Source organism: Dipteris shenzhenensis, chromosome 28 (genome assembly GCF_047967505.1).
Source record: "Dipteris shenzhenensis isolate YYH24624 ecotype China chromosome 28, Dip_SZ_1.0, whole genome shotgun sequence".
Classification (NCBI taxonomy): Eukaryota; Viridiplantae; Streptophyta; class Polypodiopsida; order Gleicheniales; family Dipteridaceae; genus Dipteris; species Dipteris shenzhenensis.
Window position 1 is genome coordinate 5,163,319 of NC_141623.1, and position 26,331 is coordinate 5,189,649.

Below are 26,331 nucleotides of genomic sequence, written 5' to 3' on the forward strand. Positions count from 1 at the left end.
ATTGACTCCACAAAGTTTTGGCAAAGTAGGAAGGACACACTAGTACTACCGCAATAATGTAAACAAGTACTGTGCACACATATACACATATAAAAATACTCGCTTTTAAATATTTGATGCAAGGAAAATAACATGATTGTATTTGTGTTTGAATTAGGTTGTCTATCAACCAATGGTGGATAATAATAGATGGTGGCATGTCATACCTATTATGCCACGTTCCAAAGTAATGTATAGTACATTTGCTAATATGGAGCGTATGGAGGATGATCATGGCCATGGACATGATGATGACTATGATACGAGAGAGGAGGATGATTATGAGATAGGAGATATAGATATTGAGGCCATTACCCGTGAGGACGAGCCTACCATTGGTGATGTTGATTTCGATGAGCACATGAGTAGCACAAGTAGTAGTGGGTTGAATGTATTTGTAGATCTAAACACTTGTTTGGATTTTGAAGTAGATAGTTTGGCAAGGGTTGATCTCATTGAGGATGAGATTGAACTGTAGCCCATCATTGATATTGGCAAAACTATTTTACATATTGTCTCATTCTCCTCACCTCACTTAATTCTTGTATATGTGGGCTTGCAAAAAAGCATTGATGTTTTTGTTAAAATTATGTGCTTTGGTAATCATGGGCAATGTTTGGAAAGCAATGATGTATACCAAAATCTCACTTTCTGTATTCTCTGTTTTGCATCTAAATACGCATCTAAATATGCATCTAATTCCCAGTGTAAACGCGTTAATAGACGCGCTAATACATGCACAAATAGACGCGCTGATAAACGCAATGTTAGACAAGCCCGTATTTTCTCAGTGTAGATGCGTAAATAGACTGCTAATACACGTGCAAATAAACAAGCTGTTAGACACGCTATTAGATGCGCCCGTAATTTCTCTATTCAAGCGACGCCTATAGATGTGCCTGCTATTTTGTGCGTCTATAGTTGCTTTGTGTTGTTGTGACGCTCATCAATAGTGTGGCCTGAATGATCCACCAAAGTGTCTATAAATGCGTGAGGACAACGGTTCCATGCACGACAGGTTGCATGGTAACCACCAGGTGACATGGTATCCACCTAAGTGCAACTACGTGGCGCAAGGTAAACATTAAGCCACGTGGCGATGCTGAGCTGGCGACATCGTCACGGTACGCATTTGTTTAAGAATCGATTTGACTTAATATTTCGAATCAAGAATTAAAGTTACATAACTTGTTAAAGACTCTTATACATATTCGAAGGAAATTTTGACTGAAATTAGTTTATTAAAGTAATGTCAATTGATGCAACTTTCAAGCTGCTTAATTACTACTGATGATTGTGATTGCAATGTGTACAGATTATCGAGAGATGAGCCTCAAGCCTTTATTCCACCTTGATGCCGTGCAAATTCTCAGAAAAAAGCAAGATGTTCATCCAGTGAGTGTATTCTGCTAGCTATCGTCTGAAGTTCATTTAATTAAGGAAAGATCCTTATAATGTGTGAGTCATGCCCTTAATTTCTCTTAAGAGATGAGAGACATCTGGCGGTTGATCTAAGTGTGGCACTCTACATTTATACCGTTGGTGCGTTGCCAAATTTGTAAAGAATTATGTGGTACACAATGACGGCTCACAATTGTGGGTACTCCAGTATTGCTTCATTGTTGCTTGATGGCTCACATAATTATTCGACGTTGCCTCCAGGCCGGTTCCGTTATTCTGATTGATTCGATGCAAACTTGGACCCTGTTCATCCTAGGTGAGTGCTTTCTGCGTTACTTTAGCAAGGGGGAAGATCACTTGGTGGTGGAGGTAGCGTCTGGGAAGCCCCCACGCCATTCTGTGTGATGAACGCCATATCCATCCCCCATGCTTGGTGTATGTCGAAATGACAGTGGACAAACCAAACCCCTGTAAACATTTATCGAGTTTGTGAGCTACATGTAACGAATCATCAACTTTTGGTTTTTCAGACGCAAAAAGTCCTGTACCTGGATTAACTGCACGAAATCGAACAGCAGCCCAGCCTCCGGGTGGAATTGAAATGGTGTTCCTTGACACAGGATTGTCTAGATTGAAATTAGCGGGATCAGTACTCGAATTGTAGGTTCCGTTCCCAGTGCCCACGACATAGAAGTTCTGCCCGTGAAGATGGATCGGATGTGATTCAAAGAATAAAGTTGCGGTATTTTGATACACTATTTGGACGCTGGAGTTGAACGGAAGGACCTCTACCCGTGTACCCACCATACCCAACTGGTCGGCAGGATTGACAGCAGCGTAGTTGTATTGGAAGAGAGGAACACTCGGGAAATCGGTCGTATAGATGCCGCTAATATTATAGTGGTACGCCTGAAAGGACGCATCAAAGAAGTTGCTTCATGTCAAGATTAATGTGAAGCTCGTGTGATTACTGAGCATTATATGCCCTGTCGATTATTCTCTTTGAATTCAGCAAGACTGTTACCTGAAGCAAGGAAACGTTTGGAGAAATGAAAGTAATGTTGTTCATGGACGCTCTGATTACAACGCCCGGGATGGGGAATGTACACGTTACTCCGGCAGGGCAAGGCTGCAAGGCGTAACCCACAGTGTGCAGAAGATCCTTATCGACAGTCCTGGGCATATCGTTGTAATTATTGCCTTTCCTTCCTGTAAGAGTCTGGGTAAAATTAGCTTGGAATGCAGTGTCATTGAATAATGGAAAGATTGGTAGAGTCAAGTTAGAAGAAGCGGCAGCCCCGTGGTATCTAAGGATAGCTGTTGTTGGGGTTGCAGGAAATGGAACGAAGGCAGGGTTTGGCGGGGAATAGATGGAAGCTGCTATATAGTACTCTCCAATTTTTTTGTTAGCTTTCAACAAAACGTTTGTAGTCTGGCCAGGAGCAAGAAGAATAACATCGGTAGTGTACTGCTCTGTGTACGTGGCATCGACCTCTACGACTGTCAGACTGTGATTCGCCACTGCAAAGAACATATGGAAGTTCAGTGCAGCATTAATTATCCGCAGGAGAACAGTATCTCCCTTCTGGACATGGTAGACGAGTGTCCCTGCACAACAGAAAAGAGATCACCATTAGCACCCAAAGACATGGAAGTATGCCGTTCGCTCTTCGTTTTTTCGATAGTTTGGACTTTGGATTTAGTTCGTTTGAGTTGTCGTTACCCTTTGACGAGCAATTGTAAAGATCGCCAGGCTGCCCATTGATTGTAATGGCATTGGAAACGCTATATCCCGTGTTCGGGGGGGTAAGTGCCTGCGCGATCACGTCCTCCACGTTCGCATTCCACCATTCACCTGCAGCAACAAGCTCAATCAATTTGCGAACGATCGAATTTAATGCTTATGTGTGTGTTTGCGCGCCTGTTTGTGTGTTTGTTTATGTGTGTGTGTGTGTGTGTGTGTGTGTGAGAGAGAGATTTTTGTGAGTCACATCGTTACTAGATAGAGATCGTTTAAGGAGCCTCAGACCTAGAAGGATCGGTCGCAGCTCCTTATCAGGCTTGGGGAATGGATACGATACTTTGTGCTTGTTAAGTATGACAAAGGCTCCATGGACAGTGGCTCTCAACCAGCTGAAATGTGCATGCCAAAACAGAGTGCCCCTTTGTCCAACGATTCGAAACCTATGAACGTAAGAATGGTTTGTTTGAATCGGGCATTGGGTGATGTAAGCCGGCCCATCGGCCCAACCGGAGAGTAGCTGACGGACTCCATGCCTGAAAGGGTGCGTTCAAAGAGATGTCATACGAGGGCGAACGTTCACAGCAAACTAGCGAGGAAAAAATTGCAAACCGTAGTGTAACGCGTTAAAATTGCGAACTGCAGTATGCGGACTCGTTAATCACGTTCATTTGCAACAACTGTGCTATCATAGGTTACCAGTGAATGGTTACGTTGTACGATACCAAGTTCGTAACCTTTACAATCACCCTATCTCCTTCCCTCACATAATTTGTTGGACCAGGAAACTGTCCGTTGACAGATACGATAGATTTTGTTTGGCAAAGGCGGGTCACATTGGTGTATTGTACCTGCAAACGACAAAAGGAGGCTCCATAAGAGGCAATCTTGAAGTACGGACGAGTTTAGTTTGATGTAGCTAACTCACCTTAAAGTCGAAATGGCGATCCTTGGCTGAAGAGACATCACAGAGGGTGGTTGTAACAACTACTAAAGCCAAGATTTGCCGGAGGTTGAATTGAGTCCTGGTTAACATCATGGTGAAAAACAAGAAATATCCACGTGAGATTGGACTTGCTTCGGTGAGCGTTTCACTGAGAAGAGCAGCTAGAAGAATGATGTTTCGATCAAGGGGGGGGCGGCATAGACGCTTTTATGGAGGGGGAAAGGAACTAGTGGAGACGGAAGGGAAATGAGGGAAGTTCACCATCGAGTGTTGTTGTTGCAGGCGACGAAGACGGCCAGTGGAGGATTGATCAAGACTGCAGATGACGATGGGCGTGATGCGGATGGATCAACAATCTATTAGTGTTAGTCGACGTTGACGAAACCATGGAGCAGGTCCGAAGGTTGAATGGATATTGGTAAGCATTTGTGTGTTGATGAAAGGCAACTGGGGACTGGAAAAGATAAATATAGGCAGGAGGGAGGGAGAAGCACGATGAGAAGGAAAGAGCAGCTGCTGCAAGAGATTAAACTGTGAAACAGATGCTCAAACAGATTAAAGTGGGGAAACAGATGAGGGATCAACGAACTGGATGATATATTGAATACTAGGTGAAAGGGAAGGTTGTAACGATTCTCATTTTTATATTGTGAACCCACGTTCATGTTGTCGAAATCCCTGGACGTCTGCTCATCTTTAATCTCATGACAGGCGTTATGTTGTCTATTCTTAGACTTGACCAGCTCGCTTCAGAGAGTCTAACGCAATACAAAAAGATCCATGTGACCCGACTGCATCTTTCTTTACAGCTAAAAAGATCCAGTTCTAACTTCTTCCCAAACCGACGCCTTTACTCCACCTGCAGCCTTCTACGCCTCTTACTCCACCTGCAGCCTTCTTGTTGCTCTGAGTTCAGCTGTGTCATCTAATAATCCAAATAATCTCCCATCAATATTTGAGCTCTCACTTTTTTAAGTCTACTAACTGCCTACGCACCTCTGGCTGTGCCACGGCAAGACTCAAGTACATCAAATAGTGTGCACGGAAAGTTTTTGGCCTGCCGTGGGTAGCCTAAGCAATGGCCATGTTTTGTCAAAGCTAAAATTACTAGTTTTATAAATCTTTAATATTGTTTTTGGCCTGCCCTTCGCAGGTCTTAGTGAAGGACTCCAAATGAAGAGAAAATTATTTTTGGGGGCTTTATTTTCTGAGTTCTCTTTTGCACAATAACTCGAATGTGAACCGTTCCACATGTCACCCGATCCGCCTCTCGCTTGTGCATGCATGTGAGACATTTCCGGCAACAAAACCCCCACTAGTGCTCCGTACCTGAGAGAACATCCTCTCCTGACAAAAAAACTACAATGCCTTTAAAGGTTTGTATTGCCATTTTGTAGGCTTCAAGGAAAAATATAACTACAATGCCTTTAAAGGTTTTTAAACCTTTCATTTTTAAATTTAAAAGATAGTTTCTAAAACTTTCCATTCATCTAACATAAACCCTTGGTTTTTGGAACCTCACATCAAGGAAGCTAGAAGCTAGAGTCTATATTTGTGAATAAAAAGAAAAGTGTTCATACTTTATGATATACTCTCTCTCTCTCTCTCTCTCTCTCTCCATGAAAAACTAATATACAAAGGCAGGTATCAATTCTAGCCATACAAAAGTGGTTGCTCCTTAGTTTGAGCCTGATAACAACTTCAAGTCTCTAATGCCTTAATGTAAATTGCACTATGCTAGTCTCAATTCAGGAAAATCTTAATTCCTAACTTGGCAGTATTTTGAGAAATTGCAGTCTTTCTACATGAAAAACTAAAGAAATAGGCAAAAGCAACTACATTATCATTCACAGAAGTATGAAATGTCAACTATGTTCTCACTTGATAATTGCATCTTAAGACAAATCATGCAATATTTTGCAAAAAACTTAACAATTCACTATGAAATCAAAGCATCATTAAATTCTCACTTTATAGTACCCTTGGGAAGAATCAAACCTTTGCCATTCCTCCATAATTCTATGCCAGGGAGAATGGTACTAGAGCCATAGTCTATAAAACACCTTGGAATTTATGGAGTGAGAATCACCTCATTAACCTTGGTGGTGTTCCTAAACACCTTAGTATCTCTTAGCTTATCCGTACTTAATGGGAAGAATCGATCCACTGTTGTCATTCCTCCATAATTCTATGCTAGGGAGAATGGTATGAGAGTCATAGTCTATAAACACCTTGGAATTTAAAGAGTGAGGATCATCTCATGAAACTTGGTGGTGTTCATAAACACCTTAGTAGCTCTTAACTTATCCATGTGGCCTTCCATCATATCATCACCCTCGGTGGTGTTCATATCCCGAGAAGCCCTAGTGGAGATATGCAAGATTATAGTTGATGCAAGGACATGAGTCAATATGCACTTCTAGATGTTAAGACTGAAATTATTCATTGTAAGAGTTGAATTGCTCATTAAGGGTATTTTGTTTTCTTCTTTTGTTGAAAACTTAATAGTTCATGGATGCACAAATGGAAACAATAAATTCAAACATCTCTTAAATTTTTTTGACATTATAGTCCTAAGAAGAATGTCATGTTACCAATGCCATTCACAGAGTGTTAATATGAATATGTAGCATTGGCTTAACTATGTTCACACATTATCTAAACAAACATCATGCACAACATTTAAGCCCCAAATTCCAACGGGTAAGCAAAAAATGATTTGGCCTAGTATGGAATGTACAAATGAGTGCAATATCATTTATCAAAACTCATAGTCCACAAGTAGCTCCTCTTTTGCACATATATCATCTATGGTTTCAAAACAAATGTGTACATATTCTGCAACTTATGTACTACTCATGGAGATACACCAAGGTGTGGTAAATCAAGGGAAAATACATAACAAACATTTGTCTTTGAATTTGTATTCCTATAGCTACTATGATAAACTCGACCACATTGCCATGCCGAACATCACCAATAATGTACACCATATCCTCCATATAAACATAAGGGTCCTCTTGGATAGAGTAATTCTTCAGCCTTGGTCTAACTTCACACAATTCTTCCAATCTCTGTATGCATATTTCTCACCTCTTTAATGGAGAATAGTAGTCCTTTTCTTAATGGAATCATGCACAAATAAGCTATGTGGCCATTGCCTATAATAGATGCCTCATGCACCTCAAAAGCCATATTTCTAATATGAAAGACTTACTTGATGGGGATAGGAAACTTTGGTGTTCCAAGTGGATCACGTTCTCGTATGTACCTACCCAGGCATGATTTTAAAGTATGTCTTTCTACATGACAAAAGACAACCCAATTAGCTACAAAAACCATTGAAACAAAATCAAAGGAAAATTTGGCATATGTACCTTCATGGAAAATATGCATTTAGAAGTCTTTTAATTAAGGAACTTAGCAATGTGCTTCTTGATATTGTGACCTTTATACCCTAGTTCTATAACCAGATGAGAAGCTTGCATAGTACTCATACTATTGATGGGTGGAGCAAACCCTTAGCATACTTATTTGTGGCATGTTAAGTTGAGATTGGTGCTCACTCCATTATTCAAGAACTTCTTGGATGAGGTTTGCATCTTTATGGCCCTCCACCACTGGCAATTCTCCATAACAATTACTCTTGATCACGACACACACATCATTGGCCTCATTAAGATGTAGCAAGTAAGGCATCAACTCTCCCAGTAGAATAATATCTTCTTTATATTGCACAATAAATGTATGAGGAAATATGCAATTGGATGGAGGATTGATGCAAGCCTTGTATGGAGAGTCATCAATAAGTATTGTCCTCCTAGCATCACATCCAAATGCCTTCAAGATTTTTGCTAAGGGTTTGAACATTGCCTTTACACCAATCTTGTCGGACCTATTTATCATCCTCTTACTATAAGTGTAGCATCCTTGCAGAGCCCGTATCACAAAGAAAGGGAGGTTTTCCTTTGCATATATTTGAATATTTTCTACCATCTCAAGGACATTATGCTCCATTGTTGTTGACCAAACACCTACATTAAATTTTCCTGGCAAGATCCTTAGAAATTTGATGCACCCATATAACTATTGTGGCCATACATAAGGGTGACTTAAACAAGCAATGGGTTAAAGGAATCCATTCAAGTCCAATATCACATTCATCCTTGGTTTATCTAGGGATGATGGAATTATATGGATTACACCTAGACTAGCCGAAAAGTTGCTAGATCTTTCCAAGTCGCCTTCAACCTTGTGTTATGTGTTCATTTATTTTGGCACATCACAAAGATCCAATTTTAGTTGCTAGCTCTTGACATCACTTCTAAAAGTGAACTGCTATTGAGGTTGCTTGCAGTTTCCACATTTTTAATAGCATGTTTTCTTGTGTAGTAGTTATCCCCATCTTCTTCCAAGCATCACCAATTCCAACATCACCAAGATCAAAGTTGACCTCAGACTTGCTAGCTCATAATACCACTTCCACATATATATTGCTAATGAGGTTGCTCGTAGTTGTCCCCATTTATGATGGCATGTTCTCTTGTGTATTAGTTGTCTCCATCTCCTTCCATGCATAATTGATTCCAACATCCTTATTGACCTCAAAGTCTCTCTCTCATGATACCACTTCTAACAATTTACCCATTTCTCGTTTATGTTTTCTTTTGTAGTATTTGGCCCCCTCTCCTTCCATGCATCAATAATTCCTATGGAGTATAATTCCAAGAAATTCATTCATTATTTAAAATATTGTTGTGGCATTCTCCCTCTAAGATTATGGAGATGGCACTAGTGCCATTCTCGCTATGTGGTTGTGGAGAATGACACTAGTGAAATTATTCCTATGAGGTAGTGCAGAATGTCACTTGGGAGATAGACAACTACACAAACTACTATCCTTTTAACACACTATTCAATATTTTTGGACTTTCTCTCCTGGTTTGGACTTTTTTTTGGAGCATATCCTCTCCACTCAACTTCAATTTAGTGAGTCAAAAATTGGGTTTTTAAGAGCACTAAATGGGTCACTTATATACAAATATGGCCTTATTAAGCTAAAAAGTCAAGTGGTGACCTCTAATAAAAAAAAATATGGCTCAATGAAGCTATAATTCCCAAACTTGTGCATGGTGCCCCCATCCAACAACTATAATAATAATAATAGTAGTCTCCTAACTCTAGTTCAATTTTAACACTATGCTGATAAAGTGAAAATATGACACCATATGAAAAGAGTTTGTTGAATTCAACATATAAGTGGTGTATAGATACACCATTAAAAAAAAAAAAAAGAGTTTGTTGAATTCAATATATAAGTGGTGTATAGATACACCCTTTTTTTAAAAAACAAAGCATACAATACATTATCTTATTGGTGGTGTATAGATACACCATTTGTATGGAAAAAGCATACAAAACATTATCTTATGCATCTGAATCTCGTTTAGAGTCATTAGATTCATTTAATGTATTTGTGCTTGATGGGTCAAGTCTTGCCAAATGATGTTTAATATGGACACGACTTGGATCAGGGATTGTGAGACATTTTTCAACATTGTATCCATGCTTCTTTTTAAAACTTTGTGTCCTCAATTTCCAGCAATGAATAATGCTACTGACTTCCACCTCTGTTAATCCCTCATCATTTTGCACCCATTCACGTTTCTTTTGCAAGCATCCCTCATAGAGTTGTTTTATTGTTTATCTTCTTGTGAGATTTTCCAATGGCTTTGGTTCATACCATAAAGCTGTGAATGTTATAGGAGTTCCCTATTAATCCCTCATCATTTTGCACCCATTCACGTTTCTTTTGCAAGCATCCCTCATAGAGTTGTTTTATTGTTTATCTTCTTGTGAGATTTTCCAATGGCTTTGGTTCATATCATAAAGCTGTGAATGTTATAGGAGTTCCCTTGTCATCCCTTTCTATCTTAGCAACCTTTGCAACCCAAATTGGGCCACCTTGGTCATCCAACTCTGACAGATGCCCAAGCTGCAACAAATAGACCCTCTTCAATCTCATTAGTATAAGCTCTGGTAAGGGTTTGTCTCCCTTCCTGCCACAATATTTTCGAGGTAAAAGGCATTCCTCTACTTCCTCCATATCTACTGACATATTTATATCCAAAGGAAAACTTGGTGACCTAGCTTGTTCCAGCCAAAAGGATTCACAGTATTCAATGCTCATTAAGTTTTCTTATCTTTCTAAAGATTGGATAAGTGCTTCAGTTGATTTAATTATCTCGAAATTCTGAGTTGATTGCTCAAGATATTTTTGCATCATACTTTGAAGATGTTTAATGAAGGCTTTCAAGCCTTTCATTTCATCTATGTCAAGTGATTTGTTTTTTACAAGAACAAATCTAGTTTCCTCCAATGGAATTATTCATTGTTGTAATAAAGCATATGACTCACTCCATAAGTGATCTCCATCTACTGAGTAGTACTTCCATTGCATCACTAGAATATTGTTATGCATGTGAAACCGAAAGTAGTGTGGATTTGTGTGTCCTATTAGGGCATCATCTCTTGCTTGTGAATGTGGCTCTATGAATGCTCTCCATTCTACCATCCTCTCTAAGACAGCCACTTCTGATTCTTCCTTGTGACCCTCCCAATTCAAAATAGCATATCCTCTATTGTCAAAACATTTATTGACTTCAACTCACCAAAGATAACCTGAAGATTTGATCTATGTCTTCATGTGTATGGCCAACAAGAAGAAAGCCAACTTCCACTTCTTCAAATATTTTCAAACCAACCAGCATAGAGCATAAAGCAAATATATATTTATTCTTGTTCTCTCTCCAACAATTATCAGCTTGTATTCGCAACGTGTTAGGTAAACATCCGCGAGCATCTCTGACCTTTCTTATTACTTTCATGATTGATGTAACAACCTGGTTACTATCATGGTCGTGCAAACTATCAATCCATACATCACAAAAGATTCGGTATCCATGTACTAATACTCCACATAAGTGTGTTTTTAGTCCACGTTTGCCCTGCAATGCCAATGGGATATGTCTATATCATGGCAAAGTTGTTGTATTTTGGTCCATGCCACCAATGGTGATGCACATGGACACATGGACTTATCGACATGTGAAATAGCTTCCTCTCTCCAAGAAGCATACAACTTTTGAGCATCTTGCACATGACATAAATGGATTGATTACCATTTAATATATCTTCCTCGCTGCCGCTCACATTTACTAGTTCAATGGCATTTTTTAATTCATCACATGTTTTATATTTTGACATCCTTTGCTTTGATGGTGTCTTGCAAGACATGGCAAAAATCTCTATGCCAAATTTTGTACAAGGCTGATCATGAAATCATGCTCTTGTCTCTGTCTTGTAAAGTTTTATTGACAGTTTCTAGGATGACCTTCTTTGTCATTCTTAAAGGAAGTTGTTGTTGACATTCAACACATCCATTTAGCATTGTTTGTTGAAGATGAGGCTGTAACCGTTGTTTTCAAAGTTAGTACACTACATACATGTTGGGGCTCACCGACTAAATCAAGTACACCCAAATTGAGTGCATGTCTAGCCTCATTGACATCAGTTGGTTCAAGAAGTGGGGCTTTAACTTTTGCTCCCATAGAAAGAAATGATGTTTTTAAGCTCTTAAATATGAGCCGATATGCCATTGTACTTATCCCTGTAGTAATGCAAACTCCCTGTACACTAGTTGCATTGAAATGCTCAACAACTTTGTTCATTGACTCAGATGTTATCTCTTATTTTAGACTTTTGAATTTTGGATTTTGTATAACAAACTCCAACATTTTTTTTGTAAACACTTCACCCATAGCACCAGAGTTTCATCATGAATAGACATGAGTTCTAAAACACTCCTACAAGCTCTCACTCGATGCCACTTTTCTTGGATATATCATCCATTGGATGCAATTTCCTCTTACATAGTCTTGGACCCATTGGAGTGTCCTTCATGAATGATAATGTTTTTTCTAACTTTTTTATCTCATCCTTCATAGCTATGTTTTGCATCTATCAGTGAATTTTATTTATAGCGCTCTATTCCAATTGAGCATCTAATGTTTGAACCTTTACCTATAATTCTTGATTTTTCTTCTCTATGCCATCATATGCAGACATTTGAGCACTTGTAACTTGCAAAGATGATACCAAACTTTGATTTCAAGCCTCCAATGTTGCAATCCTTTTTTCTCTTTCATTAAGCAAAGATTGATATTGGCTATGAAGGCTACTTGCTCTATGAGCAATCAACCTTCGACAATATCCTAACAAACCATTCTCATCCTTACACAAAAACTTTATTAAGCTGGACAATCCATGGAATTGAGGAGTCTGACAAGTTTGTGGACCTACTGGATATATATTTTCCCTTCTAACCACAAGTCCATATGTGTTTTCCCTTCATTTTAAAGAGCTACTAAATCACTTTCACTTGCTAAGGAGGATTCATTCCTCTTTAAAAATGGTGCATTCTTTGCATCTATTTGAAAATGGATATCCAGCTTTTTTTAATTTTGAGGGGCTTGCATGATTTAATACACTCTCCACCTAATATAATATAACATTGGCATCAACAAACAAGATACAAACATGACATGTTTTAGAAAGATATCAAACCAAGCAAAAATGAAAACCCCAATTGCATGCAAAATCTAACGATTGAAATCTACAAATTTAAAAAAACATTTACTTATCATCAAACACTATTAGACTATGTGAATGAATAATACCTCACAGAGATATTTGAAGGAAAAACATGATCAAATTTGTTGTCCTCAATGGTCCCTCTTGTAATTCAGGATGCTAAAGTTGATAGATTTTCCTCCAAAACTAATTATATGCTTCCAAACAACTCCAAATCTGTTTCAAACCATCTTCTATAAAAAACGTCAATAGTAAGGTGTATCTTTTAAAACAAACAAATCTTTTTTCCTATTCAAATCGTGTATTAAAAGAAAACAACACAATTACCAAAACAAACTACAAATTAACTACTTCTTCAAAGCTGCATCATAAATTTTGGTTATTTTCATTGTCTCATGCAAGTTGCTATGATAGACCCTAATTTGAGTTGAAAACTAAAAACATTCTAAATCTACATTAATGATGAGCAGTACCTAATTCTTGGAGCAAGATTCTTTGAAAGAAAAATGTGATCACACTTGTCCCTCCCAGTCGTCCCTCTTGTGTTCCAGGAATGTTGAAGTTGATGATTCTTGCTTCAAAACAAATTATATGCTCCCAAACATCTCAAAATCTATTTCAAGCAAAATTATGTAGAAAATTATTGATAGTAAGAGTGGAAAAGACTCATTTCTCATGAAATTCCTTACAAAACAAACAAATCTTTCAACTTTTTTAAACCATGTAATAAAACAAAATAGCACAACTACACAAAATGAGCTATGAACTAACTCTTTCTTCAAAGTTGCATCATTAACAAACAAATCTTATCATAATCACTATGTTGCATTGTTCCAAACATTATCACCAGAACCTCCAAACAAGTTTTTTGGATAGACCCCAAACCTTCACAAATGGTTCAAAATCATGCACCTTAGAGATTGCAGTCAGGAAAGTGACTAGTATTGAGAGATGGGAAAAAGAAAGATTGATTTTCATGCATCAGCAATTACAATGCCTAAAAGCCAATCTTCTTCAATCCTTTCTTAAAGAATCTCGTCCAGTAGCTCCTTCTAAACTCCAAACACCCTGCATCATTCATGGTTCTCTCAAAACATTGATTGCCTTGTCTTCCTGAATGAAATGATTTTTGATCATGGGAGAATCTCATATGAGAGAGGAAGAGGTGAGATTTGAAAGAGAAGCTCCCAAAATAGAGAAAGAAGAAGGTACGTTGAATCTCATTTGAAAATCTTAAAAGTTTTGAAATAATGAAGAGAAAGAAGAAGATACGTTGAATCTCATTTGAAAATCTTAAAAGTTTTGAAATAATGAGTGAAATGGGAGGGAAATGCAGTGGCGAAGAGAAGTGATGAGATTTTGGCATGAGAGTCCATCCCATGGGAGGGAGAATAGAGAAGAAACTTCTCGCTTAGAAGCAAGCAAGAAATTTAAAAAGAGGAATGGAGCAAAGAAAATTTTGAAATGGTGCTCAGAAATGAGGGGGAAGCAAGAGAAATGAGAGAGAATGAAAGGAGCGTGGTAGTTGGATGGGAGGAGTTCGTTTTAGGTCAAATGGTACAAGTTTGGTTGAGAAACTAGGTTTCTCAGTTTGGTTACAATTAAAAAACGTGATGGGAGAGTTGAGGCAGCAAGTGGTGTTGAGATATGGTGCCATGAGCACATAATTAGAGACTAAGGTATGGTATAGGAATATATTAAAGTAGCCACCCTAGGATGTGGACTACATGATGTGAAGATGTGGATTGAGGACATCCATAAGGAGAGATGAAGATTAGAGGATCCCACAAGTGTTGACTATTCAAAGGGATCTCTCTATATAAGAAGTCTATCATGTATTGTTGAATAGATAAATGCACATACACTCAAGATTATGTTTATGAGTCCAAGCTAATCTATCTTGGAACCTAATTGACTTGAGGTACATGTCATGAGCACTCTCTTCATTATGTTTCCACACATAGTTCCATCCACCTTAGAGCACTCCATAGATCCTGAGGCACGCATGTTTTCTCATGGTATTAGAGCTTAGGCGTAGTCTCCTAGATTAGTTGTAGGCATGCCTTAGGAGATCATTTTTTCTCCACGAATAGTTTTAGTTTTAGATTGAGAGTTCTCTTCTACCTAACGAAATTTCCGTCATGCATTTCTATTCATTGAAAGACTCTAGCTTTATTCCAAGAGAGAGTGAGTTTCCATTTGCGAGAGATTGTGAGAAAAGCCTTGTTGAGATTTGCTAAGAGATCCTTGAGTTTGCTCTATTGTTTAAGAGAGATTTGAGAGAAAATCTTTTGAGAGGGAGAGAGAGCCCAAAGCTCTACCTACACCCATCTCTAGTAAGCAGCCTCTCCAAACGAGCAACCTTGGCAATGACTATGAGCTCACCTGGCTCCCAACGGCTGACTCCTAGTCTCCATCAACTGCCGCTCAGTAGCAAAACCGGTCATGCTTACGTACTCAGGATTAAAGATTACAACAATAAACTCGCAGCAGAGCAGGATAGACATGAATCTAGTAGAAATGGTTCAAGTCATCCTGAATGGACTAAGAGAGGGATACAAGAATCTAGTCCAAAGTATTACCATCCAACGGTAAATTATGACACTGGAAGAGCTCCAGTTAGTTTTACTTGGTGAAGGACTCAAGACTCAGGCCATTCACACATGCAAAGGTCATTCCAATGATTAGGCATTCACAGCTTCAGATAGAAGTAGAGGCAAAGGTAGATCATTCCAGCAAAGTGGTCATCATCAGTAACAAAATTAGTATCAAAGTTAGAATCAACACATCATCATCCTCAGCAACATTAGCATCAACAAAGAGAAAATCATTCCAATTGAGAAAGATTCCAAGTATGAGGGAATGCGTCCACCAATGTATCAAACATCATTGCAACAACTATTGTCATAAGTTTGGACACTATGAAAGAGATTGCTGGCAAGAAGTAGTACGACCAAGGCGATCAATCCAGCAGTAAATCGACAAAATTTTCAAGGAAGAGAAAATCATCGTGGTGGACATTTTAGTCATATTGATGTAGTCATTGTGCAAATGATCCTGAGAACATGTTTGCAAGTGAGGATACGGAAAAGAGTGATACAGTGTATCTTGACACTACTTGTAATTCAAAAGAGGATTTCAGTTATCAAGTCAACCAAGCAGATCAGGATCCTTGGTACATCGACAGCGGTGCATCATCTCACATGACAAAGCATCAAGAATGGTTCACTGAGATGAAACCATTAGAAGGTCAGAAGAATGTCATCTACATAGCAGATAATACACCAAATCCATTTCAAGGGAAAGGCATTGTCCCTATGAACAATTTCACTCGTACGAAAGGATTAGTGAAAGATGTACTCTATGTTCCGAAGCTTAGCAAGAACCTCTTGTCAGTAGGTCAAATCACGGAACACGACTATCGAGTCATCTTTGATGGAGATGAATGCACTATGAGATACAAATCTATAGGATATCAACTAGTAGGAAAAGCAATCAAGGAAGAATGCTTATTTGGAATGCTAGCTACAGTACCAGATTTGCATGCCATGATAGCTCAACCGCAATAGATGCCACTATCCACAAAATGGCACAAGAGATATGGACATGTCAATTTCAAAAGCTTGATAGAGCTCAGAAATCACAATATGACAATTGGAATTCCAAAACTTTAGTTTCTTGGAAAGTTTTTGAAGCATGCTGATTCGATAAACAAAAGTGAACCAACTTTGGTAGAAGTATCTCTTGAGCATGAGGTATTATTGATTTGATTAATACAGATGTATGGTGTTTTGCCCAGACCCGCAGCATCAATGGTTCACTTTATTGCTTGACTTTCTTTGATGACTACAACAAATATTATTGGGTCTACTTTCTAAAAGAGAAATTTGAGGTCTTTTTTAGATTTCAAGAATTCAAAGCCATGGTAGAAAACCAAACAGGCAAAAAGATCAAAGCCATGAGATCAGACACCGAAGGTGAATACCTGTCTTCAGCATTCATGAACTTTTGCAAAAGTCATGGCATTTGAAGACAATTCACTTGTGTAGATACTCCACAGCAAAATGCACTAAGTTGAAAGGAAGAATGGTACTTTAGCTAGAGCAATGCTTAGTGAGAAGCATCTTTCGAATTAGTATTGGGTAGAAGTAATAGCCACTGCAAACTAATTTCTTAATTATCTTCCTATAACAAACCGATTCAGGGTATGATACCTTATGAAGCATTCACTAGACACAAGTAACACATTGGGCATCTTTGCATATTTGGTTGCATAGCATATGCCCACATGCATGACGACCATTGTAGAAAACTGGATGCAAAGTCATGTAAATGCATCATGGTTGGCTACAGTGAAGACATCAAAGCATACAAGTTGTATGATCCCATCAACCATAAGGTCATTATCTCCAGACGTGTAATCTTTGATAAGGAATCAGAATGGAAAACCTCAAATACACAGGAGATAGACACACCGATTACTCAATCATCTACAGAAAAGGTTGATGAAGAAGAGCAAGAATTGCCAAAAGCACCCCAAGTAGAACCACAACAACTTCAACAGTCTAGTTGGGAAAGAAAACCTCTAGCTAGATTGACATATGCTCAGAAAGGCAAAGCAATTTAGGTTAAAACCACCAACTATGCTCTTATGACTACCATCATGGCTACAGAAGAGCCAGTGTACTTCGAAGATACAGTTGATAAGCTAGAATGGCAAACTGCTGTAAATGAAGAAATGAAAGCTTTGTATAAGAACAATACTTGGGAACTATGTGACCTTCCACCAGGAAAGAAGGCCATAGCAAACAAATGGGTATACAAAGTGAAGTACAATCCAGATGAAAGCATTGAAAGATACAAAGCGAGACTAGTTGCAAAAGGATTTGCATAACAATATGGTCAGGATTATGATGAACTTTTGCTCCAGTAGCAAAGATGGATTCCATACGGTTCTTGATATCACTGGTGACACTCAGCAAGATAGAATGTGTACTAGCTCTCGATGTCAAGAATACATTTCTCAATGGTTACCTAGACAAGGAAGTCTACATGCAACAACCAGTAGGTTATGTTGAACCAAGAAAGGAGAATCAAGTTTGCTAGATCTCAAGAAAAGTCTCTATGGCTTAAAACAAGCACCCAGAAGTTGGTGCAATAGAATCGACAAATATTTTGCTGATCATCTGGGATATATGAAATCCAATGCATATCATACTCTTGACTACAAAGTTCAACGGGAAGAATTACTATTGCACTTTTGTATGTAGATGATCTGATTATGACTGGGAGACAATTCCAAACCAAACTTTACACAAGCTCATATCGAGGTACATGCGATTTTGGCAGGGCATTTGCAAGGCGGACAGGTTGCAAGTACTTAATCTTCCAAGATTTGATGGGTGGGAGGTGTGAAAATTTGAAATTCGCGGGAGTAGCGAAATTTTCAGCCAGTCGGTTTTTTGCTCTCCGATGATACACGTCAACAAAATTGGATATCCCAAACAAGTGTAATGTGGCCTAAAATGCTTCAAAACACAAATGGGCCAAAGGGCATGCTATTGGGTTTGATGTTGTGTATTATGAAATGCAATGACCTTTGGCATGTTTATAAGCCATATAGCAAGCAAGTACATGGAAAACGAAACAATTCAAAATTGTAAATAGTGTTGGGATAAAAGCTAAAACAAGACGTATATGCAAAGCTCGATATGAAAGATCTTGGACTTATGCATTATTGTCTTGGTTTTGAGTTCTAGAGAGATTTAGTCAGCACCTTTAGCTCAAATATGTTGACAGTCTCCTGAAGAAGTTTCATATGGTAGATTGCAAGATTGCAGCCACTCCCATGGAATAGATTTTGAAACTTACAAAAGATTCAGAAAGGCCTACAGTGCATGACAGATACTACAGGCAGCTCATCGGATCTCTTATATATCTATTTATCACATGGCCAGATATTTGTTATGTAACAAGTTCATCAGCATAGTTTCTGGAGAGATTCAGACAACACCTTTATGAGTCAGCTCAAATATGTTGACAGTCTCCTAAAGAAGTTTCATATGGCAGCAGATTGCAAGATTGTAGCCACTCCCATAGAACAAAGTTTGAAATGTACAAAAGATTCAAAAAATCCTACAGTCAATGATAGGTTAGTACCGGTAGCTCATTAGATCTCTTATATATCTGACTATCACATGACCAAATATTTGTTATTTACTAAGTTCACTAGCACAATTGATGGCAAATCCAAAACAGTTTCACTAGAATCCAGCCAAACTAGACTGTTTCATCGATGAAAGGGGTCTATTGGACTCTATTTTTCATCAATTATTAATGAAAGGTAGAGGCCAATAGACCCCTTTCGTTGACAAAAGTGGTCTATGGGCCTCTATCTTTCATGAACCATTAATTAAATATAGAGGCTAATAGACCCCTTTCGTTGACGGAAGGGGTCTATTGGCCTCTATATTTAATTATTTTCACCAAAAGGGGTCTACTGGTCCAACCAAAAAAGACGGTGAACAACATCAATGTAAAAGCCCAACCACCTTATGTAGACAAGAGAATGAGGCACCAAGGGGGGGTTGTTCTCCCTTAAAGGCACATTGTCCTTTAAGTGGGAGGTTGTGGGGGTTAAAGGTCACTGTGCCTTTACCCCGGTTATGTACAATACTCAAACACATATATAAATGAATGAAAAAGAAGATTAGGGTGGTTCTGCACCCACCAAAACTTGTGTGGCTCTCTGTCTCTCTCTCTCCCTCTTCTGTTCTTGCTTCCGTTGAGAGCACTCTCATGCACTTGTCCAGTTTTTTGGTAGAAATAATCTACCCAATTGGAAATACTTGATAATTGTGGCCTCGTTGTTTGTGGCTCTCATAACTGGCTGCACCTTCCAATTTCTTTCCCAGTTTTCTTAGGTCCATGTACGGTTCGGTGACCACTTCAAGGCCGAAGGCGTTCCTCACCATGTCGACACTAAGTGTGAGAACTTTTTCTTGCCCATTTTCTCATATGATCTTTGTCTGCTTGGTGTTTTTGTTGTAGTTCTTTACGAATTGCACTGCATAGCCCATATTAAGGTTGCACGAAAATTTATATCTCATCTTGCCGAGGCCGTAGGCATCAAGGTGTGGTATTTCTTCAGGGTCCTGTAGAGCCTGATAGCACTCCGAGGTATGGTATGTAACTTTGAAGCGGGTTGTGGGGTTGAACATATAAGTGGAATCCACCACCATCCCTCCTAGTTGCTCCACCCATTCTTGCCCCAGTGGCGAATGTGTGGTGATAGTGATACCTCTTTCCATTATTGGGCTTGAAGCACTAGTATCAGAGCTTGCCTTGTGCTTATGTGGGACCGCGCTTGCCGTCAAAGGCTCTCTAGCTTCTTGGGGTGCTTTTTGCGTGGCTTTTCCTTTTCTTTTCTACCTCTCCACTGCCTCTTGGGTCGAGATTCTTAATTCCTCCTCAATCTCTCTCGCCTCCTCGTCAGCGGACTGACCGAGAAGGTGTGATTGTGTCTCAAATTGTCCACTAGTGAATTCAATCTCCTCATCTCAAAGAGAGCTGAAATGGTGATGAATGTATTCTTTGGTATCAAAAGACATGATTGGAGCTGGTTTTTAGGTGGTTGTGGGAGTTGGGGTTGGTTTTGGATGTTTTGTGTTTAGCAAAATTTTCAGCAGCACATAGTTGAAACTGATAGTGTAGCACCTGCTTCTCCTGGCTTATATAGAATTAATGCAGCGCACTGCATTAACTCGTTATTGTAGTGCCCCCTGAAAATGGATCTTGTTGATACTGGCAGGTGATCAGTGGTGTATAACCCTTTCCTTGACCTTGATCCCTACTTCAAATTCCATATTTGGTCCTTCACTTGACCACTTTGACATAGTCTGATGCATTAGCCTATTATTGTAGTGTGCCATATATTGCTAATTTTCTCTAGTAGTTACTAATGTTCCACCACTCAGAATCTAATAGCAAGCTTACACTATGTGGAGGAATGCACCTATCACCAACTTTTTCTTCAATAAGAATGCAACTACGTCCATCTAGCTAACTAAAGGGTGCACTTCATCCTGTCAGGCCAAGAAAATCTTGTTCAAAATCCCACCATATCTTGTAAGTTTTTCCCAAAGTAGGCACCTTAGCATCAAAATCCCTTAATGCAAACATGAAAGGTTGACTCACAACAACTTTCATCTTCCACTCCTTTCCAAAATATTGTGTTTGTAATCATAGCCTTCACATCCCAAAGATTTATTTCATTCTCTTGTTCTCTAAATTTAAACCTCTTTCCCAAGTTATATAATCTTGTGAGCGGGATGTATCTATGATAGCATCTCGATTCTTTGGTGTGGATTCCATTGTATAGAAATCAATAACTCTACAATGTATTTGCCAATTTGGATCTCACCACTTTTTTTGTAAGACTTCTAGAGGGCTTCTCCTTTGGGAGAGACAATCATCACATTGGTGAGAGAGCAATGAGCTATATCGATCCATCCTTTAGAAACAAATGTATAGCCTATTGAAGCTATATCATTAATTATGGATTCCTTCAATTTGTTTTGCATATCCTTATACGCGACCTCCAACAATGTGGTGCACATGGCATAATAGGATGGAATTATAGAGTTTTCACCATGATTACAAGGATCTATGCCATGAAGGATAATGAAGAATATTAAATGATAACCTAGAGCAGCGTACTATGTTTGTAGCATCAACTTGGATATTTTGAAGTTCGGTACCTCTCAAGGCTTTTATGATTGTTGGTTGCCTATTTTGAGTAGTAAAAGAGACTCAGTAGGAGTTTAATGATCAAGATTCTTGGTGCTTTCCCCCAATATCTCCCTTGTGATATTAGGGAGGTTTTTAGTATGTATTCTTTGAATTAAAGATGTTTAAAATGCAAAAAAACATGTCTTTTCTAGTCAGTCATTACAAATTGGTTGACTAGATCATTATTGCACAGTGAACATATATACCAAGCTATATAAACAAAATACATTGTGTGGTTTAAGGGCACATCATGTGATTTTCCTATACACCACATGATATTTTAACATATGTACGCATAGCACTTGGAGATTTTTTGTTTCCCTTGCTGCTACAATAGCTCTACGAGAGCCAAAGTCAAGTAGTAAACACATGGAGTATTTGAAATGTCTGCCTTAGACACATGCACTATTATGAAAATAAGGCAAGGAGGGGGAGGCAAGGAGACGAGGAGGCCTTAGGAGACACAACACAGTATATTCGAGATATTGTACGCTTTTGTGGTTAATAACTTTTTCATATATGCTTAATAACTTTTCTTTGTATGCTTTTGTTGTCCAGCTAGTCTCCTCAAGCCTCATCATCTCGTCAAGTGTAGCTTCAATTAGCAGCATCACGATCAAGCTTCAGGTATTTTCTATTTTGAAGCCACTTGAGCTTTCTTTGTATGCTATTGAAGTAATGCTGGGACTTAATTGACCTTGTAAGTCTATTCTATGCCATTTGATGACTTCTTTTGTTTAATGCATTTGTGTCACATTGGCAGGATGGTAAAAATAAAAACTTCTGAGAGGAGGGGGAGAGGTGGAAGAGGAGAACGAGGAGGCAGGAGAGGTGGAAGGACAAGTAGCAAGAGAAGTTTTCAAGTGGAATCTACACCAAATTTAGAGTTTCAAAAAGAGGTTGAAATTGGAGTTGAAGAGGATAAGGAGATGGAAGACTTTGAAGACACTACTATAATTGTGGAGGAATCTTCTAAGAAGAGAAAGAAAGATGATCAACAACTAGATGAGGAGTTTGAGCAAGAGCTTCTTGTTGCACTTGATATTGGCCATGGGAAGGATGTTATTGAATCTCTTGCAATCAATCCTGGAAAGATTGGTCCCTTGATCCCATTATGTCATTGTGTTGTAAACACAAGAGTCAGAGGCCTACGAACTGATATGAATAGCCTAAAGTAAGCTCTAGAGGTAGAAAAATATATTCAATAGAAAGGAATGTTTATTTTATCTACAACACTTCCGGATGGTGTTTCACAAGAGGTGACAGATGAAATTGAACAATCATGGGATTCTTGTTGGAGGGATGTAAATGCAAAATTTGAGGCACAGATTGTTGATGATGCTGATTGGTCATTTTTATCTCAGAAGATGTTTTTTGTGTGGGAGGGGAATCACCGTACTGTTGCATGGATGTCTCTAATTGAAGAGAAATTCAAGACATTAAAGGCATGGCATATTCGAGTTTTGGCAAGTTTTATTACTCCAGAGAAAGAAACAGAAATGAAGCTAATAGATACTCTTCAAAGGTTCAATCTGTAAGTGTGAGTTTTTGCTTATATATGTTACCTTTTTTCGAGCTTTTAAGGGTTTTGTGAACAATTCTTAATATGTTTGAAGCTATATATTTTTTATTTTTCAGCCTTATGAAACAGTAATTATTAAAACAAATCTCAAGGATTATTTGTACAACACGAAGACAATGTGTTCATGTGATGAGAATGAGTACTTATCACTTTTTTTTTAGGAAGGAAAAAAGAAACTTGAAAAGCGTAGGGCAAATGAAAGCAGTAAAGGATCAAGTACTTGGTATCCTTTGACATCTCTGATGCTAGGGAGAATGGTATTTGCAGTAAGTTTCATACCATTTGTCATGGATGTCTTTTGAATTAGAACTAACTAATTCATTGTACTCATTCATTTCTTTGGAATATATTTTAGCCACTATACAAGCAAGATTATGAGGCAAAGCTAAAGGAACTTCAGCCAAATTTGAGTGTTGCTGATATGGAGAAAGCACTTAAAAGTATTCGAAAGGATGTGAATCTCAAGTATGGTCGAAAAATGATCAAGGTATGGTTAATTTAATGATTCTTAACATAAAGTTGATTTTTTAAAGTGTTCAAGTGTTTTTTGAGATTGAGAAAGAACTCATAATATTAAAAAAGGATGTAAATATATGTTTGTTTAGAAAATGATCAAGGTATGGGATATGCATGTATTGTATGATCAAAAAATACAGTTGATGTGACGATTACATGTATTGTTTATATGTAGATTCTGTCTATTGTCAAATCAACAAATGGTGAAGATTGGTTTAATATCTTGTGGAGCCTCCCATTTCATGATAAATCATCCATTGTCACATTGGAAAAGTTGTATAACATCTCCATTGCAAAGGTCTCAAAGGAGACACAACTAGCAACACTCAGAATCTTAGGGTCAGATTCAAATTTGAGAACAAGTTATGGGATGCCAAAAGCTGATAGAGAATTCATAAAGTGGATGGCGAAAGAGGCATGGATGGATCAGTTGCTTTGTGAATCTAAGAGGTTACTCTCTCAGGTCTTGGTTGCTAGTCAACAAGCTAGCTTTGTGCTTCCTCAAGATCCTATGTTGAGAGAGTATTTTGGGGAGATACAAGCAATGAACAGACTCGAACTTTATGAAGATTTAAAGGATTCAATGACTGTTGCTACAGCTGTAACAGGAAAAATGGAGATGACGAGGGCATCTCGACGATTGGTATTTAGGTAAGCAATACATGGTTTTTCCTTTTCATTTAAAAATCCATCCTTAAGTATTTCGCTTTTGTACTAAGACTCTTATTGTATGCAAATTCTTGCAATCCTTAAAAGTTGTTGGTAAGATTGAAAAATTGTTGCCCATATGTCAAGTATGGACAACAATTCAGGACTTAAAATTTTGTATGTACTCTCCAAACATGATAGAAAAAGAAGAGAAGCAAGTGCTCTTTGAGTGGGAGAGAAAGAACTACACGTGGTGGCTCGATATGAAAAAAGGATGTTGCATCGAGGAGGAGGTAGAGTTGTACACAGAGCATAAAAAGGAAGAGATGGGTTCATCAAGCTCAAATTCAGTCCACAAGGATGATGCAGTCATTGAGATTCAAAAAACACTTGAGAAGATGACTAAAAAGGACAAGGATTCAAGTATGGAACTAAAGAAGGGTGGTAGGCCACCAAAAAATCATGGTACTAATAATGGTAAGGTCTCTTGGTCTTTTTTCAAGCTGTTATTTCTTTGTGTAACATATGTTGTTATCACCTTGTGTCTTTACATATGTGGTGTGGATACAGATATGCAGGTACTGCAATCTACACCCATTTTGGAAGGATGTAAATGGAAAGATAGCTCTATCCACTTTTTGTACATTCCATTGACCTCTCTAACTTTGAATCGAAGTGGCACATGTGATGCTTCACATTGCAAGGTTTGGTGCTATGATTATGTCGAGTTTGGGAAGCAATTGTCTAACTCAAACTTCACACAAGCCTATATAGACATGAAGGAATACTTTGTGGGTCTTGGAGGTGAAAGAAAAACAAGAAATGGTAAGAGTGTTGCTTGGGCTGTAGATTTTGTCATTTTTGATCTGCCTACACAGCTAGAAGGTCTTGGAGTAGAGGATTCCACATCTCCATCTTGGAATTTATTAACAAAGGACCATGTACGCTACTCCTTGCTAGTAGCGGCCACAGTTGTTTCAGATTCTGGTTGGATCCTAGTTATGTGTGCTCCTCATGTTCTTCATTTGGTTGAGCGTTATGCTAGGATCAGTAGATTAGAGTTTGCATGTCGAATGTACATGCAATGCTTGGATGCATATTGCATAATCAAAGTTGGTGGTATTGATCATAAGGTGAGACAATTGTCTTACAATGACCTGTTGAAAGAATTTATGCTCTTGTATAATGAAATGGGTTGTACTAAGCATAAGTTTAATTCTTTTCTTCTCTTTAGGTGGATGTTATGGTTTTATGCCTTCTTCATCGGGCTGGTATGTCTTGTGTTTGTAATCCTGGAAATGCTTCTGTGGTTGGTACCAAATTGGGCATTGCTTTTGGAAGTAGTTTGTTTCATCATTATTTACCAACAAGTGAGCAGACTATAAAACATGGAGAGAGTATTCCATGGAGAGGTGCATTGGAGAAGGCTCCATGCATGATGTTGTACTTCTTGGAGTTGTTGTGTCCAATTTATGGACATGTGGTGGACTTAGGTGCTAGGACTGGTTCTATGCAAAAAGCATGTGTGCATTCTGGGAGAGCATGCTTATCTATTGAGAATGATCCTGACATTTGCAATTGTATATTGCAACCATTTTTGGATGGACAGAAAGGAAAGGGAAATGTGTTAAGCAACTATGGGACTCTAAATGATTCCGAAGATGTGGTTGTTAATCTTCTAGATGACCAGTAAGTATGTTACTCTCGTCTTTTATCTTTTTAAACCTATTTGTTGGAGAATATTATTATCAATGAGGCATTGATATTGATTGATCTATTTTATCTTTTTGCCTTCTTATGCAGGTGCTATGGCTGAGATGATGTGTAATGACATTGCATTCAATGCCCCCATCAAAGAGACAAGGCATCATCGCAATATCTATGTGGATGACATCAGTAAAGAAGATTGAGTCTAGTGATTTGACATGAGTTTTTCCCTTCAAGCAATTCATTTTGCTTGCGATGCCCTAGTATTGAACATGCATAACTTTTGTGGTGTCTTGCACCTATTTCATT

The 26,331-nt window shown here is 38.4% G+C and overlaps 2 protein-coding genes across 2 annotated transcripts; one reads left to right on the forward strand and one right to left on the reverse strand.

The window, feature by feature from the left end:
* Positions 1 to 1,398: 1,398 nt before the first annotated feature.
* On the reverse strand, positions 1,399 to 4,281 carry LOC147883077 (laccase-22-like). The gene is made up of 7 exons (XM_087399883.1): positions 4,110 to 4,281; positions 3,881 to 4,032; positions 3,470 to 3,717; positions 3,164 to 3,295; positions 2,465 to 3,048; positions 1,989 to 2,349; positions 1,399 to 1,908 (listed from the first exon to the last, which is right to left on the reverse strand). The coding sequence occupies exons 1-7, from the start codon at positions 4,218 to 4,220 to the stop codon at positions 1,778 to 1,780; spliced, it is 1,719 nt and encodes a 572-aa protein (XP_087256009.1). The 5' UTR covers positions 4,221 to 4,281; the 3' UTR covers positions 1,399 to 1,777.
* Positions 4,282 to 24,578: 20,297 nt separating this feature from the next.
* LOC147883078 (uncharacterized) lies at positions 24,579 to 26,008 on the forward strand. Its single transcript, XM_087399242.1, has 3 exons — positions 24,579 to 24,792; positions 24,886 to 25,448; positions 25,550 to 26,008. The coding sequence occupies exons 1-3, from the start codon at positions 24,579 to 24,581 to the stop codon at positions 26,006 to 26,008; spliced, it is 1,236 nt and encodes a 411-aa protein (XP_087255368.1).
* The last annotated feature ends 323 nt before the right edge of the window (positions 26,009 to 26,331 follow it).